The sequence below is a fragment of the Antechinus flavipes genome, chromosome 2 (genome assembly GCF_016432865.1).
Source record: "Antechinus flavipes isolate AdamAnt ecotype Samford, QLD, Australia chromosome 2, AdamAnt_v2, whole genome shotgun sequence".
NCBI classification, from domain to species: domain Eukaryota; kingdom Metazoa; phylum Chordata; class Mammalia; order Dasyuromorphia; family Dasyuridae; genus Antechinus; species Antechinus flavipes.
The window spans coordinates 296,955,581-296,972,539 of NC_067399.1; the positions used below are offsets into that span (position 1 = coordinate 296,955,581).

Genomic DNA, 16,959 nt, shown 5'->3' on the forward strand with positions numbered 1-16,959 from the left:
AGTGATCCAAAACAATTCTAATATATCTGGGATGGAAAATGTTGTCCACATTCAGAGAGAGAACTATGGTTACTGAATGTGAATGGAAACATACTATTTTCACCTTTTTGTTTGTTTGCTTTTTCTTTCTCATGGTTTTTTTCCTTTTAGTCTGATTTTTCTTGATTGTTTAAAATCATTGCACACATTTATCAGATTGCTTGATGTTTTGAGGAGAGGGGAAGTAAGGAAAGGAGGAAGAAGAGTTTGGAACACAAAGTCTTACATAAATAAATGTTGAAAACTATTTTTACGTGTATTTGGAAAAATAAAACATTATTGAGAAAAAAAAAAGAAAAAATCCTAAATGAATTCACAGAGAGTCAAAAAGTCCCTAAAATGACTGAACAAATTTAGTTAGAAATGGATGTCATTATTTTAGAATGGAACTTTAGATACAAAAAATATACTGCTCATTAATTTGTGTGAGCTACCTGGTAGTTTAAAAAATGCTTTAGAGTTATTTTAGAATGGAGCTTCCGGTACAAAAAATACACTGCTCATTAATTTGTGTGAGCTAACTGGTAGTTTAAAAAATGCGTTAGACTTGGAAAGATAAAGAGTAGTGGTGTTTTTTAAAACAGAATTATGATTACTCTAGCCCTCATTTTAGAGTTATCTTGATGTCCAGTAACCTCTGAGGTCTTTTTTCAGTTTTAAATCTATGATCCTATAAATCCCTAGACCAGGAACTAAGTGCTCTTCACATAATGCATTCTCTATAAATATTACTTATTTATTGTTTCACAAGCATATATTAGTTGAACTATACAGAACTTAAGAACTAGTTTATCTTGAAATACATAATTTTGAGAACATTTTAACATATCTTAGGCTCAAATTTTATTAAAATATTAATAATCATAGGAAACTTTTGAGCAGTCTGTAATAGCAAGGAATATTTTAAAAGGATTTATGCAAAAGAATAATTTTTGTGAGTGCATATAGTTTATTTTTTAAAATATTCTTTAGTACCTATTTTCATAGGATTTTAAAAATGAAAAGCATCTTAGAGATTACTGTAACAACCGTGCTAGCACCCAGGATACCCAGAATCAGCCAGAGCAGGATAAATAAAAGTCTATCTTTATTCTTGGTCCCCAGGGGTAAAAGTGAAGGGAATGGAAGAGAATCTCTGCAAGTGCCTTCTCCCTCATCTACCACCAAGCATGTGTCCCTGACTAGCTTTACTTCACCCTCTAATCCCTCCTACAATCCTCTATACACCAATCATTGAGCCAGTACAAAAAGTGGAAAGGACCATTTTCCAAGCATATGCCCAATGAGTATTGTCCAATCAGTAGTTAGCCTCAAGCGCTCAGTAGTCCTGACCTCAGTGCATTGATTCAATAGTTCCAGCCCTCTACAGATTACATAATCTAATTCTGGCATCATTTTCCAAATAAAGAAAAAAAACCCATGAGTGATGTGCCATAAGTTAACTTAAGTGATACCAATTAAGTTGCACAGCATATTAGTAGTAAAACTGCTGCTAGTCGTAGGAATATAGGATGATGGTACATTATCTTGCTTATTTTTGTACTAGCCCCTCTGTTAAAATGACATTTTAAAAATATTTAAAAGATACCAGATAAAAGTCAATTTATTTTATTTTCAAATATTTTTGTGTATTTATGTTAACAGACTTTTAATATATGATAGTATAGATATTCAATTTGCTAAATTGATATTTTTAACTTTTTTTTTGTTGTTGTTTTTAGCTAATTTAACAGGACATGCCGAGAAAGTGGGAATTGAAAATTTTGAACTTCTGAAGGTTCTAGGAACAGGAGGTAAGATTTTAGGTTGCATTTTCAGAATAATATTTATTCATAGTTATTTTTCATTCATTAGACTTATAACAAAGTTATCAGTGAACAGATATTTATGAAGTTTCTACTATATGCCAGAGACTTTGCTAGTCACTGGGAATATCAATATAAAAAAAAGAAGCTTACACGGAAACAGAGGAGCAAGAAATACATATAAAACTATATGCAGAATAAATATAAATAAATGCAAATAAATACAAAATAATCTGTAAAGAGGGTACTGAGAATTGTTGGGGATGAGGGTAGATTGTGCTTAACCCTGAGTCTTGAAGGGAGAGAAATATTCATTAACGAAGGTGTCATGGCAGATGACCAGTGCAAAGGCATAGTTGGAGACATGAGATATGGAGTATTGTTGTAGGACAGTTTTCCTGGATCTCAATGTGTATAGTTTTTTAAATCTAAATTCTTTAAGTATAGGAACTTCAGGGATAACAAGGAATATTTAAAGCATGTACACAAAACTATAAGGTTAAAAAATGTTTTTATCTTTAATATCCAAAAAAAGAGCACTTATACACAGCATAACACAGAAATAAAATGGTAAATTTCCATTTCATATTGCTTATTTTTAAGGCATATAATAATTTCCATATATTACTTTAAAAAATGTCTTACTTATCGTTGTTTCTAATCTTTATTTTCTCTTCTGTGAATTTTTAGTATGTCAGTGCCCTTCTTTTGTTGTTTTTATCAGTATTGCTAACTTTTCCTCTCTATTAAAGAGAGAGAAAGAAAGGAAACCCTTATAACAAATAACACATAGTCAAGCAAAGCAAATTCGTACAGTAAGTAGCCATATACAAAAATATATGATTCTTTCTAGATCTTGCCTTCCTAATCTCTGTACTAGGTAGGTTATGTGCTTCATTATAGGTTTTCTAGAGATATGGTCACTGCATTGGTGAGAGTTAAGACTCTTTCAAAGTTGTTTTTCTTTATAACTTTTTTATCCTTATATAAATTATCTTCCTGATTCTGGTCTCTTAACTTTACATTAATTCATACTACCTAGGATTCTTCCTCTGTAATATTTTTTGTCATTCATGTGACTTAATATTCTATTTGATTCACATCTCATAACTTATTCATGTGTTCCCCAATTGATCGACACTCCCTTCAGTTTTATTTACTTTTCTTTTCCCCTACTTTAGGATCAAGATATTTATTTTATGAGTGTTTCCTCCCTATTAACCTCCCTCAACCTCTATATCCATTCCTCCTTATTTCATTGCTGTGGTAAATATATTTCTAAATCAAATAGTTGGTGCATATTGTGCATGTGTTCAGTGCTTTCTTATTTATTTCAGATAAGTGAAGTTCATCTGGTGCTTGCTCTCCTACCACTTTCCCCATTTTTTATATTATTTTTCTCTTGTATCCCAATTCTTTGATTTTTATTGACTCATACATTGAAGCTGGCATGTATTTATTTTTAACATAGCATTTTATGTGCATATGCATATTATATATATGATACTTTTCTTTCTCCTTGAGAGGACTCTCAAGGGTCATGAAGGAAATTAAATTTTAATCTTAATTGATAGATTTTTAATAGCACTTTTTAAAGCATTGAAGTTATTTTTAGAGGTGTTTTGTTTTTATACATATAAATAGTTTAAAATTTTTTTTCCTAATACATACAAAGATAATTTTCAATAATTCATCTTTGCAAAACTTTGTGTTCCTGTTTTTTCCTTCTCTTTTCCTCTCCCCTCTCCTCTATAGCAAGCAATCCACTATAAATTAAACATGTGCAATTCTTCTAAACATTTTTCCATATTTGTCATGTTGCACAAGAAAAATCAGATCAAAAAGGGGAAAAAACCATGAGGAGAAAAAAAAAACAAGCAAAGAAATAATATCACCAAAAGAGGTGGAAGTACTATGCTTTGATCTACATTTAGTCTACACAGTTTTCTCTCTAGATGCAGATGGCTCTTTCCATTACAAGTCTATTGGAATTGCTTTGAATCACCTTATTGTTGAAAAGAGCCAAGTCCATCATAGTTAATTTTATTGTTGCTGTGTTCTCCTGAATCCATTCACTTCGCTTAGCATTAGTCTTTCCAGGGTTTTCTGAAATCAGTCTACTCATCTTTTCTTACAGAACAAAATATTCCATTACATTTATCTACCATAACTTATTCAATTATTTCCTGTAGATAACTTGCCCCCCACCTACCAAAACATCTTATTTTTATTGTGTGATCTGATCACTGTCCAGTGCTACTAAAAAAAAAAATAAATAACAACACAGGGTATGGTACACAAAGCTTGACTGCTTCTTTTGCTGTTGTTGTTTAATCCTTTTTGGTATTTTAATTTTTTGCTTTCTATCTTATGATTAGACTCTGAACTTGTCTTAACATGCACTTGGTTCTTGATTCTGGTCTTGTTCTTAGTATTTTTCTACCAGTAGTTCTGCCAAAATGTCAGACATTCTGAAGGATTTCTAACGCAGACTATTCAAGCTTGGATTGTAGAAATGTTGTTTTATATTTGTTTTGAATAATTAATTAAACCAAATTTTTATTTAAATTTATAATTTTAATTAAGAATTAATCAAATAAAACATTTTAAAGTTTGGGCATTTGCAACCTGTAAGTTGCAGAGTTTATGAGATCTTTGATTCTGTTGTTTTAAAACAATTTTGCAAGTGCTAGAAACATGTTTGCTGTCATTAAAATTTTATATACTTAATACCTCTATGACCTTGGACAAGTGACTTAATCTCCTGCATCTAAGTTTTCTCATTTATTAAATGAAAAATTCGAACCAAATGATATCTGATATACCTTCCAGATCTAAATGTATGATCCTGTGCTCTTATCATACTTCCTGCAGCACCTATTCCAAATTTTCTCTTCTCAGTTCACTTAAATCACTCCATTTTCCTTTCCTTCTCAGCAAAAAACTTTGCCTCCTTGTTCACTAAGAAACTCAAGACCTTAGGGGCTGTTAGGTGGCGTAGTGGATAGAGTACCATCCCTGAAGTCAGGAGGACCTGAGTTCAAATCTTGCCTCAAATATTTAACACTTCCTAGCTGCATGATCCTGGGCAAGTTACTTAATCCCAATTGCCTCGGGACAAAAAAAAGAAAGAAAGAAAGAAAGAAAAAAAGAAAGAAAGAAAGAAAGAAACTTGAGACTATTCACTGTGTCTGACCAGTAATCAACAAAAATTTTTTGTGTCTACTATGTTCCCTGGTGTTATACTAGATAATCCAGGTATAGTCAAAAGTGAAATAACTCATATGTGCAAGGACTATATATATTCTATTGGGGTAAACAACATTTATGTATTTAAGTAGGTACAGAATACATACAAAATAAAAACAAAGGAATATTAGGGGAAGCCACTAACATCTAGAAGAGAGGGAACCTCTCTTTATAGAAAGTGGTATTCAAAGCTGAGCTTTGGAAGAAACTAGTAATTTAAAAAGATAAGGAAAAAGGGAAAGGTAAGTGAAAGACCAAGTTTCCTGGACCAAAGTTAGAAGGGATATATAAGATAGCTGGAAAATTGGAGCCATATTTTGAAAAACTTCAAATGTATTTATTTTTGATCCTAAAGGCAATTAGGAATCACTGGAGCCAATTGAGTATGATTTATGTAATGTTTTAAGAATGTCATATTAGCAGTTGTGTGAAAAATAAACTAGAGGGGAAAAAGACTAATCAGGGCCCAACTTCAGAAGTATGAATGAGAGGTAATAAGGCCTCAATTGTGGTGCTGATGTGCCTAGAGAAATAATTGTATGTGAGAGATTTTATAGATGTTGAGTCTTCAAGATCTGGCCACCCATTGGATATGCTAAATAAAAAACAGTAAAGAGTCAAGCAGAAGATTGAGATTGCAAACCCGAGGCTTTGAATTCTCACAATGTCACTTCCCTGCTCAAGCTCTTAAGGGACTTTTATGTTGATTATAGAATAAAATTTAAATTTCTGGCATTTAAAACCCACTTGTCAGTGCTTTCTCATAAATTATCTTTAATTTATTATTTTTATGTTTGTTCTTTTTTCTGATCAAATAAGATCATATTTGTAAAACACTTAACTTAGCATAGCCCAGCATAGAGTAGGCACTTAATAAAGGCTTATTCCTCCTTCTCACCAAATAGAATGAAAACTACTAAGGAAATAGATTTTTTTCCGTTTATTTCCCTTCCATATAATAGGCAATTAACATTGAACTGAATAAAATTGGTAAAATGGTAGTTCATAATATTTATGAGGATATAGGATAATGAAACTAACTATAAAAATAATAATTAAAAACAATTGAAAGTATTATATCACATATATCTGGATTTAATTCACATTTAATGGCTATACGTAGATTTTTTTCTTTGCTTTGCTTTCCTTCCCTTTCTTTTTCTCTTTTCTTCCTTTCTTTCCTTTGTTTTTAGTCTTCCCTTCAAGATTATGAACTTTATGTTATTTGCAACTCTTTCCTCTCCAATACTTCCCTCTTTTCATTTTTTGTTTCCTTATTGAGTTTAATGTATATCTACAACATCTGTTACTATGTATGTTCACTCCTTTGCCCATTTCAGATAAGAATTAAATTCATCTGGTACCCACTTTTGATGCCCCCCTCCCCACACGCACACACATCCTCTATATTTTGTAGTCTCACAAACATTAATTATGAAAAATAGTAAGTTCTTCCTCTCCTTCTTCCCTTCCATAATAGAACATTCCTGTTTTTAGCATGGCTGCTTCTGTTATCATTACTTTCTGTTTCTAAAAAAATCTAGTCAGTTTTATTTGGTTTTTGAAACTATAGTGCATGTTTTTCAAGAAGTTCAATAATTCTTAAATTATATCTTCTAAAACTTTAGGTCAACTTTTTTTTTATGTTGTATATGTTAGAATTCTTTTTTTTTTAGTCTTGATTCTATATTGGTATTTCTTTTTCTCTCTTGGAATCATAGGCTTTTATTTAATTTACACTAGTTTTCAGGGATTCTTTTGTGGGTTCCCATTCATATTTCAGAAATTCCAATAAACATTTATTAAAATACCTAGTGTGTGTTAAGCACTGTGCAAAGCACTCATAAAATAAGAAACATTTAGTTCTAGCCCTTAAGGAGCTTATAATCTAATGAGGAAAGATAACACACAAAAGGAAATTGTAAAAGGGGAGGGGGAAAAAGGCAGGTACACTGTATCAGGGTGATGGTAGTGCAGTTAAATCTAAAGAGTTTATTTAGTTCATGGGAAAAGAAGTTGTCTGCCTGGCTGACACCTGGGAGGAATTTTTTGCTCTGCCTCCCAGCCTGTCAGTTGAAGGGGTAGAGACAGCAGAGTAAACTGATGAGATAGGAAGGCCAAAGCTGATCAATTTCCATGATACTGAGTTTCCTGGTGATGACCTTTTCCAAAGGAGAAGGAATTAGAGGGGGAGGGGAATAAGATGATGGTGAAGTCAAAGAGAGAATCCAACTAGGGAGAACATAAGGTTTACTGCTTTCTCTTCTAAACTACTTATTCTTCTTCCAGTTTTTTTTTCTTTCTCTTCAAATTCATACTGCTCTGAGATGTCTTCCTTAAGATGAAGACCTATCTCCTTTCACCCTTATCTTAGATGAGGTGGAAGTATTCCTTCTCTTTCCCAAGTCAAACTCCTGTCTCTGCATGTGTAAGTGATCCCTGTGGCATTTCATGTCCTTTCTGTCATTTCTAATCTTTCATTAATCTTCAATGCCTTCCTGTCTGTTGACCACTTCCCTAGTGTCTAATATGCCCATAGCTCCCCCATACTCAAAAACCTCTCAATTGACCTGTCTTCCTCATTAGCTACCGTTATTTGTCTCTCCTCTCTTTTGTTGCTAAACTACTTGAGAAAGATTTCTACAATTGATACTTCTCCTTCATCCTCAGCTTATCAGTTGCTCTCATCTTTTCATATCTAATACCTTCATAACATCTCTCATACATACCTCCTTCCTTCTGGCACTGCCACCTCATTATCTCACATGTGGACCACAATAGTCCTAGTCCTTCTAATTGATCTCCCTGCTTTAACTCTCTTCCCATTCCAGTTCATCCTTTTTGTTGTTAAATTGATTTTCCTAAATACAGGTATGACTACATCACTCCTTCAATAATGAATCATCCCACTGCTTTCCTTTACCCTAGGATCAAATATGAAACGCATTGTCATTACTTTTGATGCTTTTCATACCCCTTCCTATTCTTTTAGTCATATACCATACTATATCATACTTTCTCTCACAGAGTCAGCCAGTGACACACATTTTTTTTAAATTTAAAAAAAATTGTCATAAATTTGATTTTCACCAATAAGGACAAATAAACAGGTAAACAATAAAAATTTTTATGATATTGGTATTTAATAGGAAACTCATTAACAGTAAGCAAAAAAGAATGTACTCTCAGAAAGAACACTGGGAAATGAAAAAAACTGCTTGCATTTTTGTTTTTCTTCCCAGGTTATTTATACCTTCTGAATCCAATTCTCCCTGTGCAACAAGAAAACTGTTCGGTTCTGCACACATATATTGTATCTAGGATATACTGTAACCTATTCAACATGTAAAGGACTGCTTGCCATCTGGGGAAGGGGGTGGAGGGAAGGAGGGGAAAAATCGGAACAGAAGTGAATGCAAGGGATAATGCTGTAAAAAATTACCCTGGCATGGGTTCTATCAATAAAAAGTTATTTTAAAAAAAAAAAAAAAGAATGTACTCTCTTACCCAATATAAGACTGAAGTTCTACTATCTTTAGCTGTGTTTTCTTTATTGGTTTCGGTCACTAGATATACAATTCTGGTTCTATTGGTCTTACTTTTTATCACTTTATACTTTTTGTATATATGCTCATTAGATCTCAGATAAATTTTAAAGAAATAGCTGCCATGCCAGCATTGGGTCATGATATCTATAGGGTTTATGCAATAGTATCTGAGAATCTATGTGATGAATAATTTAATTTATCCTAAAAAATTTAATATTAGTATTATACTCTCTATGTGTCATATTTGTTATTACAATTCGAAATCACCCTACTGGGTATTGAACATGTATTCTATTACATTGTAATATATTCTTAACTTCATTATGATACTTTTGGATAATGTTTATAAATACATTTTTTTTTTATCAACTGGGGTCAAGATATTGGTTTTTATGGTTTTCATTTTTCTAATTCACTTTTAATTTTCAAATATTTCAACTTATACTTGTCTTATGTACAAAGTCAGTAATAATATTTTAGCCAAGTAAAATGCCAACCTCTCGTTAATTTTTTTCCCAATTTCCCAGAATATTCCCTATATGTTATTGATATTTCTTGTAATATTCTTAATTTTGTGAAAAATCATTTAGTAATTATTTGAATGCAGAAATTCCATAAATATTATACCAATACTAATGATAAAAAGGGAAGAAAGATAACAGAATGAAATATATATAAATATATATTTCCTAGTCCTTTACCTCTTCTACTCTCTTTTTAAAGAGAGCTCATTGTCCTCATTAAAAGAGGATAAAGGTTATTTATGTATATATGATCCTGAATTGAGTGACTTACTCATTTACAGGCTATTCCTCATAATGTTAAATCAAGATCAGTAATATTTGGTAATGTCTCCAGTATATATAAACTTCTTCAGAAGGTCATATATTTCATCTATCTGTTCTTTACTGGTGATAATATATAGATGCCTTGAGATTTTATGTGAATCTAAAGTGTCCAAGTTTCAGGAATGGTTGTGGTTAGTTCATCATAACAACTGTGGCTGTTTTCCTTAAAAGCTAAGGAAATTAGCTAAAATTGGTGAGAATAATAAAGAAGAGTGCCAGCATTAATGCTTCCTGTCAACTGTAGCTAAATGTGTTAACACTGAAAATTCTAGTTAGAAACAAATCTATTGTCTGGTTGAAGGAAGTTATTAAATAATTTTATTCCAAAAAGTATTGAAATTAATTTTTGACACATCTATAAAGAATACATATATGATAATGATTGTATTTTCCCAGAAATTGACTTATATTTTATGTTGAATTTTTATTTCCATTTTACCTCTCCTTGATTTCAGCCTATGGAAAAGTATTCCTGGTTCGTAAAATAAGTGGTCATGATGCTGGAAAGCTGTATGCTATGAAAGTTCTGAAGAAAGCCACAATTGTTCAGAAAGCCAAGACAGCAGAGCACACAAAGACAGAACGGCAGGTGCTGGAGCACATTAGGCTATCACCCTTTTTGGTTACATTGCATTATGCTTTCCAGACAGAGACAAAGCTGCATCTCATTCTAGGTGAGTATTAGCAGTTTCAACCTTCCTATGGAAACAATACTTTTTTCCTTTTCAGAAAACACTTTGTAAATTTTTGGTATCATTTAGTGAAGTGTAAAGTAACTTTATAAGTTTGAATTAGAAGAAATTTTGTTGACCCTTTATCATTGCTGTCTTCTTGGCGAGTCTGTCTTGAGCACTGTAACTCTTTTTTAAATAGTATTTAATTTTTCCAAATATATGCAAAGGTAATGTTCAGCATTCACCTTTGTAAAACCTTGTATTCCAAATTTTTCTCTCTCTCATTCCTCTCCCACCTTCCCAAGACAGCAAGCAATCTGATATAGATTAAACATAGAGCACAATAATTCTTTAGGACTTTGAATATGTGAAATTGTAAGCTGAAAACAAAAGGATAATTGTAGTGATTTATTGATAGGTAGAAGAAGTTAAAATTTGGGAAGAATAAGATTATTGATTTTTTTTAAAAAAGCAACATGGATATAGTGGATAGAGAATTGATCTCAAAGCCAGAAATTTTTCTGACACATACTTACCTATGACTTGTACAAATCATTTAACCTCAAGGTGATCTAGACAACTCTGTAAAATTATAAATTACCTGCATAGGTAAAAGGAATTTCATCACTATGAAATCAGAACACAAGTTCTGATCTGAAAAGTGACTATTTAGATGATTTGCTAGCCATCTGATTTTATCTGGAGAAAGCATATAGATCACCATTAATTTAGAGTCACACGAAAGGTTTAAGACCCACTTTGGTCACTTAAATCACTATTTTTTTTAATTAAAATTTTGTATTTTCCAAAGGTATACATGGATAATTTTCAACATTTACCTTTACAAAATCTTATGTTCTCAATTTTTTCCTACCTTCCCCCTACCTCCTCCCCTACCTAGACAGCAATAAACCAATATTTTTAACTCACTATTTCTGGGTGATCTTGGGCAAGCTAAATATTTATGAAATGGGGCAAATATTATTTATCCTTAATTACCTCACAAGTTTTTATAATTCCAGATGAGATATATATTTTATACATATATAGTTTATAAAACTATAAAGTCTTAAGTAAATATGAACTATTGTTGTAATTATTATGAATTGTTAAAAATATAACTTTATCTATAAATATGGTCAGGCTTGCTTTAGAACTTATAGAGTAGCAAAGCAGGCTTTAAGCTTTTATTCCTCCAGTGCATATATACATCCTACTTAATAACTGGAGAATACAGCAAAAGACATAAATAAATACTGCTTTTTTCAATAGGTCTTATAGATTTTACTTCTAAATGTGGCCTTGAATTCCCATCATCAATGAGAGTCACTAGAACAAGGAAATGAAAAGAATTTATTATCTCGGATAAAAATTATAAAATAGATAGTTAAGGATATCAAGCCACTGTTCTCTGAGTTATAGTTTCTTATTACAACTGATAGCCTAGAAAGTACTTTCATTATTTACTTTTAGCATGAGACATGTCAAAGTATGTATTTAGCATACAACTATTAATAAGGGGTAAAGTCATAGCATCCACTGGCAGCCAAGTGAATATAAACTTTCACCTCTACTTCTAGAGAATACTTAACTCCTTTCACTGAAAAACTTTATACCATGGGTATCCTCCCCCACTCTCTCTGTTAACCCTTTTCTTCTCTCTTTATCCTTTGCTCTTATATTTTAGAGTTAGTAGAAATCTTTATAGGTAAGAGAATTAAGGCTTTGAAAAGTAAAGTGATTTGTTTAATGTCCCAGAATTACTTCATGTCAAAGTGAGGACTAGAATTTAATTTTCATCATTCTTAGTCCAGGTATCTTCCTAATGTTATTCAGTTTGATGGGTAAAAATCAAGTCTTAGTTTCCCTGTAAATAAGCCCAAAGATACATATTAAAATCATAAAGTGTGCATGATAGGTGCAACCACATTGGGAACTTTTTTCACTAATCTTCTGAGAGGCAATAGCTGCAAAGTATAAAACAGAAAGATTTATTTTCCAACACTGACCACCAATGGCATTGAGGATGTCCTGCCCCAAAATTTAAATGGAATTCCTTTACACATGAGATTATGCAGATACTCCTGTTTATAGATGATATTATTTTCCTTACACTTAACTTTGGTACACTATACAGACATCTTCGGAAGATGCATGGTCATTCAAAATTCACCCAGGAAAAGCCAAATAGATAAAGAATTAATATTTTAAAAGTAATCATATTCAACTGGATGATAATCTTATTGATCTAATCCATTAGTACATATATCTTTGACAGGATAATGAACTGAGACCAGAATTGAATAATACCAGCAAAGTTACATCAAATTTCAATTTCCATGATCCTATTCAGTTCTGCAAAATCAGTTTTTAAACACCACTTCACTTGGATATAAATCACATGATACAGTTTCTGAAAATTCAGAAATGCAAATGATCCAAAGGACATTGAAAGAACACATGGTGGTTGTAAATAGGCTGCATCATATTGTTGGCAATGATTTTTCCTAAAGAAGTGCCATGAAGGGGGAAGCTAGGTGACGCAGTGGATAGAGCACTAACCCTGAAGTCAAGAGGACCTGAGTTCAAATCCGGACTTAATACTTCCTAGCTATGTGATCCTGGACAAGTTACTTAACTCCAATTGCCTCAGCCAAAAAAAAAAAAGGAAGAAAGAAAGAAAGAAGGAGGAGGAAGAAGAGGAGGAGAAGAAGAAAGTGGCATAAAGAAATAGCAATACATCTGCTCAATAATGGGGGAATGGCTAAATAAATTGTTTTTTATGAATTTAAAAGAATAAAATGTGCTATAAAAAGTGAGTACATAAGTAATTTCTAAAAGACATGGACTTTTACAAGCTAATGCATAGCAAATTGAGCAGAAGGAAAATAATTTATACTATACCATATGCTACAAAATCAACAAAATTGTAAAACAAAAAACAACCAGATAATATAGAAAGCTATGAGAACTCCAATAAATTTGATAACCATTTATTATTCCTGAGGATCAATGATGAAGCATGTTACAAACCTCCTAGTAGGGAAGGAATGGATTCAGAATCCAGATTGAGATATATATGTATATCTGTCTAGAAACACACACACACACACACACACACACACACACACACACCCTACACACATAAAATTCTCCCTAAATTCAGTTGCTTTTTACTTTTTCCTTTTAACCTAGTTTAGCAGCTGGATGGCTCAATGGCTCAACACCAGATCTGAGTCAAAAAGAACTTTTAGAGATGGATGAAAAAAATTAGGGAGACGTTGTTTAAGTGACTTGCCAAGGTCACATAACTAGCTAGTTTGAGGCTGATTTTGAACTCAAGTCTTCCTGGTTCCTGGTCTATTGTCCTACTCAGTGAGCTACCTGTCTGCCAAACTAGTTTAAAACAGAAAAGTAAAAAGCAACTGTTTAATGATAAAACTGAGTTTTATCACTTGTAATAATTTTTTTTTCTTAGATTTTTAAGTTTTCCTGGCCCTTTAATTCTCCAAAATTGGTTTCAAATACACACACACACACACACACACACACACACACACACACACACACAATTCCCTATGTCAAAATAGTTGGAAAGAGCATATTTTGTCAATATTCTGCTTTGCCTTCTTTTTTAATTTGTATGTGTTTTTGAATGGATATATATGCATGGTTACTATTTATTTTTCTTATGTTGAAATCAGATTTGGAAATTTAAGAATGAGGAACATTTTCCAGAAACTGGGAAAGCAGGATTATTATACAAGTTATTTTTGTGGCTAAATTCATTTGTATCAAAACTCTAAAATCTACATTATCTTAGTGGTCCTACATACTAGCTACTTGATTCTTTAAAAAAAAAAAATCACTGAAAAAACTGACTTTAATTATATGTGCTTATGTTTCCAGCCATAATTTACATTACTAGTATTTCTAAGCTATTCAGCTCCAAATGATTCTTTTGTTTGAGTGATTAATTTTAGACTTTTCCAAACTTTCTATAAGAAGGAAATATTCCTAATTGTAAATTATTTTCTTCAAGATAAAATTAATGATAATAGTTTCTATTGTCTTACCTATGATTTGTTTAATAATGTGATGATACTAGAGAGAAAAATCACTAGCTTTTTGCCTGGTTCTTAGAATACACTAGTAGGATTTGTTTATCTGTAAATGAAACTTTGATTTCATTTAAATTGTTGCGACAATATAGTAGAACTATCAATTTTCCTTATTTTTCACATATTCCTTTCAAATCCAAGATTTCATAGCATATAGATAGATCTTTTATATACTTTTGTACAACTTATGATTGCTACAATAAAAATGACATGCCAATGCTCTGATCTAGTTTAAATGGAGTTATTGTTCACTTCAACTGTCATGTGAGAGAGAATTCCACATGGAAATAACTTGGGTTAGGAAATTTTAAAAATAATATTTGTTCTTTGTTAGTGGTGATTGTCTCTATTTAAAATAGCAGGAGAAATAAGACTATATAAATTGTCAGATTAATCAGTGGAATTCATCATGCTAAAGAAACAAATCACAAAGTCACTTATAAAGGTATTGCCAATGAATAGACTCAGTAATGAATGCCACCCCAGCCTTTTAGAAAGTTCAGTCATGAGTCATCTTTTTCATGAGAGTTAAAAAGCAACTAAGTTTTAAGACATTAAAACTTCATTTGTAATTTAAGCTAAATCATTATAATATTGAAGATACTTGCTGAGATCATTGCAGTGTTATAAAAATTCATAATATTTTCTAGGAGGCAGTTTCTCAAAACAAAGGCAAGACCAGTGCTTAAAGAAGCTTAATTTTTAAAGTATACAGATAATGCTTTAAAACTATCTTTTCTGTAACTCAGATGCGTTTTTTACAAGGTGACTATTAGAAAGATCAGCTTAAGGCATGGTATTAAAAAGCATCATTAAAAAAAGGTTTCAGTAGAAGAACACGAGGGAATAACAGAAAGATTTAGGTGGATGAGAGGGAGGAGTGTGTAGGTAGAAATAAGCAGAGATGGGTGGGTGTTAAAGATAAGAGACATTTCTGCAGGAATAAAGGAAATTTATAATTTGTTCTTTTTATGCCTATCTTAATTCCTTTTCTTCTTCCAAATAGGGCCTTCATAGAATGTTAGAGCTGGAAAGGACCCTAGATATTGAATTGTGATTCAAACTAATCATTGTACATATTATAAATTGATACCAAAAGAGGTGAAATGAAGCGCATTCAAAGTTGTTTTTGTAGCAAGTTTAAAGCCAGATTGCTAACTCCGATTCCAATATTTTTTCCTGCTAAATCATGATGCCTCTGTTTTGGTCAAAATGCAATGAAAAATAGGGAAATCTTTAACAATTAGAAATTTGAGAAGAAGTAGGGAGGGAAGGAAGGAGAGGAAGGGAAATTCTGAAAAATGAGAAATTGATAAGTTGCAGTAAAAAGGTCAAAAGAGGCAGTGATCCAGTCTTTGAATTAGGAATACCTGAGCTCAAGTCCCATTTCTGATACACAGTGGCTGTGTGACTTCAGGGAAATACATGTAACAGTTGCTGATCTGAATTGGTAGACAAAGTTTCCCCACCAGGAAGTCTCTATATCAATGAAATCATAACTATAGAACAGACCAAAACAAAGGCCAAATCCTTGGGAAGTTTGATTATCTCTCTGCTCCCTCTGCAAAAAAAAAAAGAAAAGAAAAGAAAAAGAAAAAAACGATAAGGGAGAATGAAAGAACATTAACGTATCCTTAGTTATATTATAGCCATAAGTGAGTCAAAGGTTGAACATTTTCTGAGTCAGAAAAATTTATCTTTCTAAGTTCAAATTTGGGCTTACTAATTATGTAACTTGGGCAAGTCACTTAATCTTGTTTGCCTCAGTTTCCTCATCTCTAAAATGAGCTAAAGAAGGAAATTGCAAATCATTATCTCTGCCAAGAAAAACCCAAATAGACTCATGAAGAATCAGACATGATTGAAAAATGACTGAACAACAAAAAAATATTATTTAGTTCATAGAATTGCTATGTATTTAAACATCCATGAAAACCAGTTAGTCAAACAAAAAATATTTATTCAGTTCCATAGATGAGCCAGGCCTTGCTCTAGTAGCTGGGAGGGAAAATGCTATATAAATATATAGATTTGATCATATTGGTTCCATACTCAGAAACCTTCAGGATATTCAGTTCCTACTCAAGAGCCTAGTCCCAAGTTTTGGTTGGCTCCAACGAAGAATGGTTTAATCCAATTTACATAGCCTGTTATCTTCCCTGCATCTCTAGGCTCATATTAGTCCAGGGCTTAATTATTACTCTATCTGTTTTACAATCTAGTACCCTCCTATGTAGTTCATTTTATTCCCTTCACTACTTCAATCATTACTATTCTTTAGCCAAGCTGAATTCTTATCTGATCCCTGATTCCATTCTGCTCTCTCCTACCTCTGTATAATTTTGCCTATAGTCTACCATGCCTGGAATACAATTCTTCCCTATTTCTGTTGAAATTCTTCTTTTCCTTCAATTTCCATTTTAGTGCTACTATCTCCAGATAAACTTCCTTGATTCTCATGTCACCTATATTCCTGTCTCTTGTGGAAAATGATCTCTTTCTCCTCAAATTTCTTCAAGTACTTTGTCCTCTCTTTTGCCTTTACCTTATACTTATATTCTACTCTGTTTAATGCCTACCTTATATACAGGTCTTAATTCTCCCTATTTAGTTTTCTAAATTTTGAAGAAAAAGGGGCTACTTTTTACCTTTGAATCATTCTCACCAGCATAGTT

The 16,959-nt window shown here is 32.1% G+C and overlaps 1 protein-coding gene across 1 annotated transcript in view; it reads left to right on the forward strand.

Annotated features, from left to right (window-relative positions):
• The window catches only part of RPS6KA5 (ribosomal protein S6 kinase A5), a 204,657-nt gene that overhangs the window by 71,644 nt on the left and 116,054 nt on the right, over positions 1-16,959 (forward strand). The window contains exons 2-3 of the mRNA XM_051977407.1: positions 1,761-1,832; positions 9,945-10,163. Coding sequence (XP_051833367.1) covers positions 1,761-1,832; positions 9,945-10,163 — 291 coding nt within the window. The remainder of the gene's footprint in view (positions 1-1,760; positions 1,833-9,944; positions 10,164-16,959) is intronic.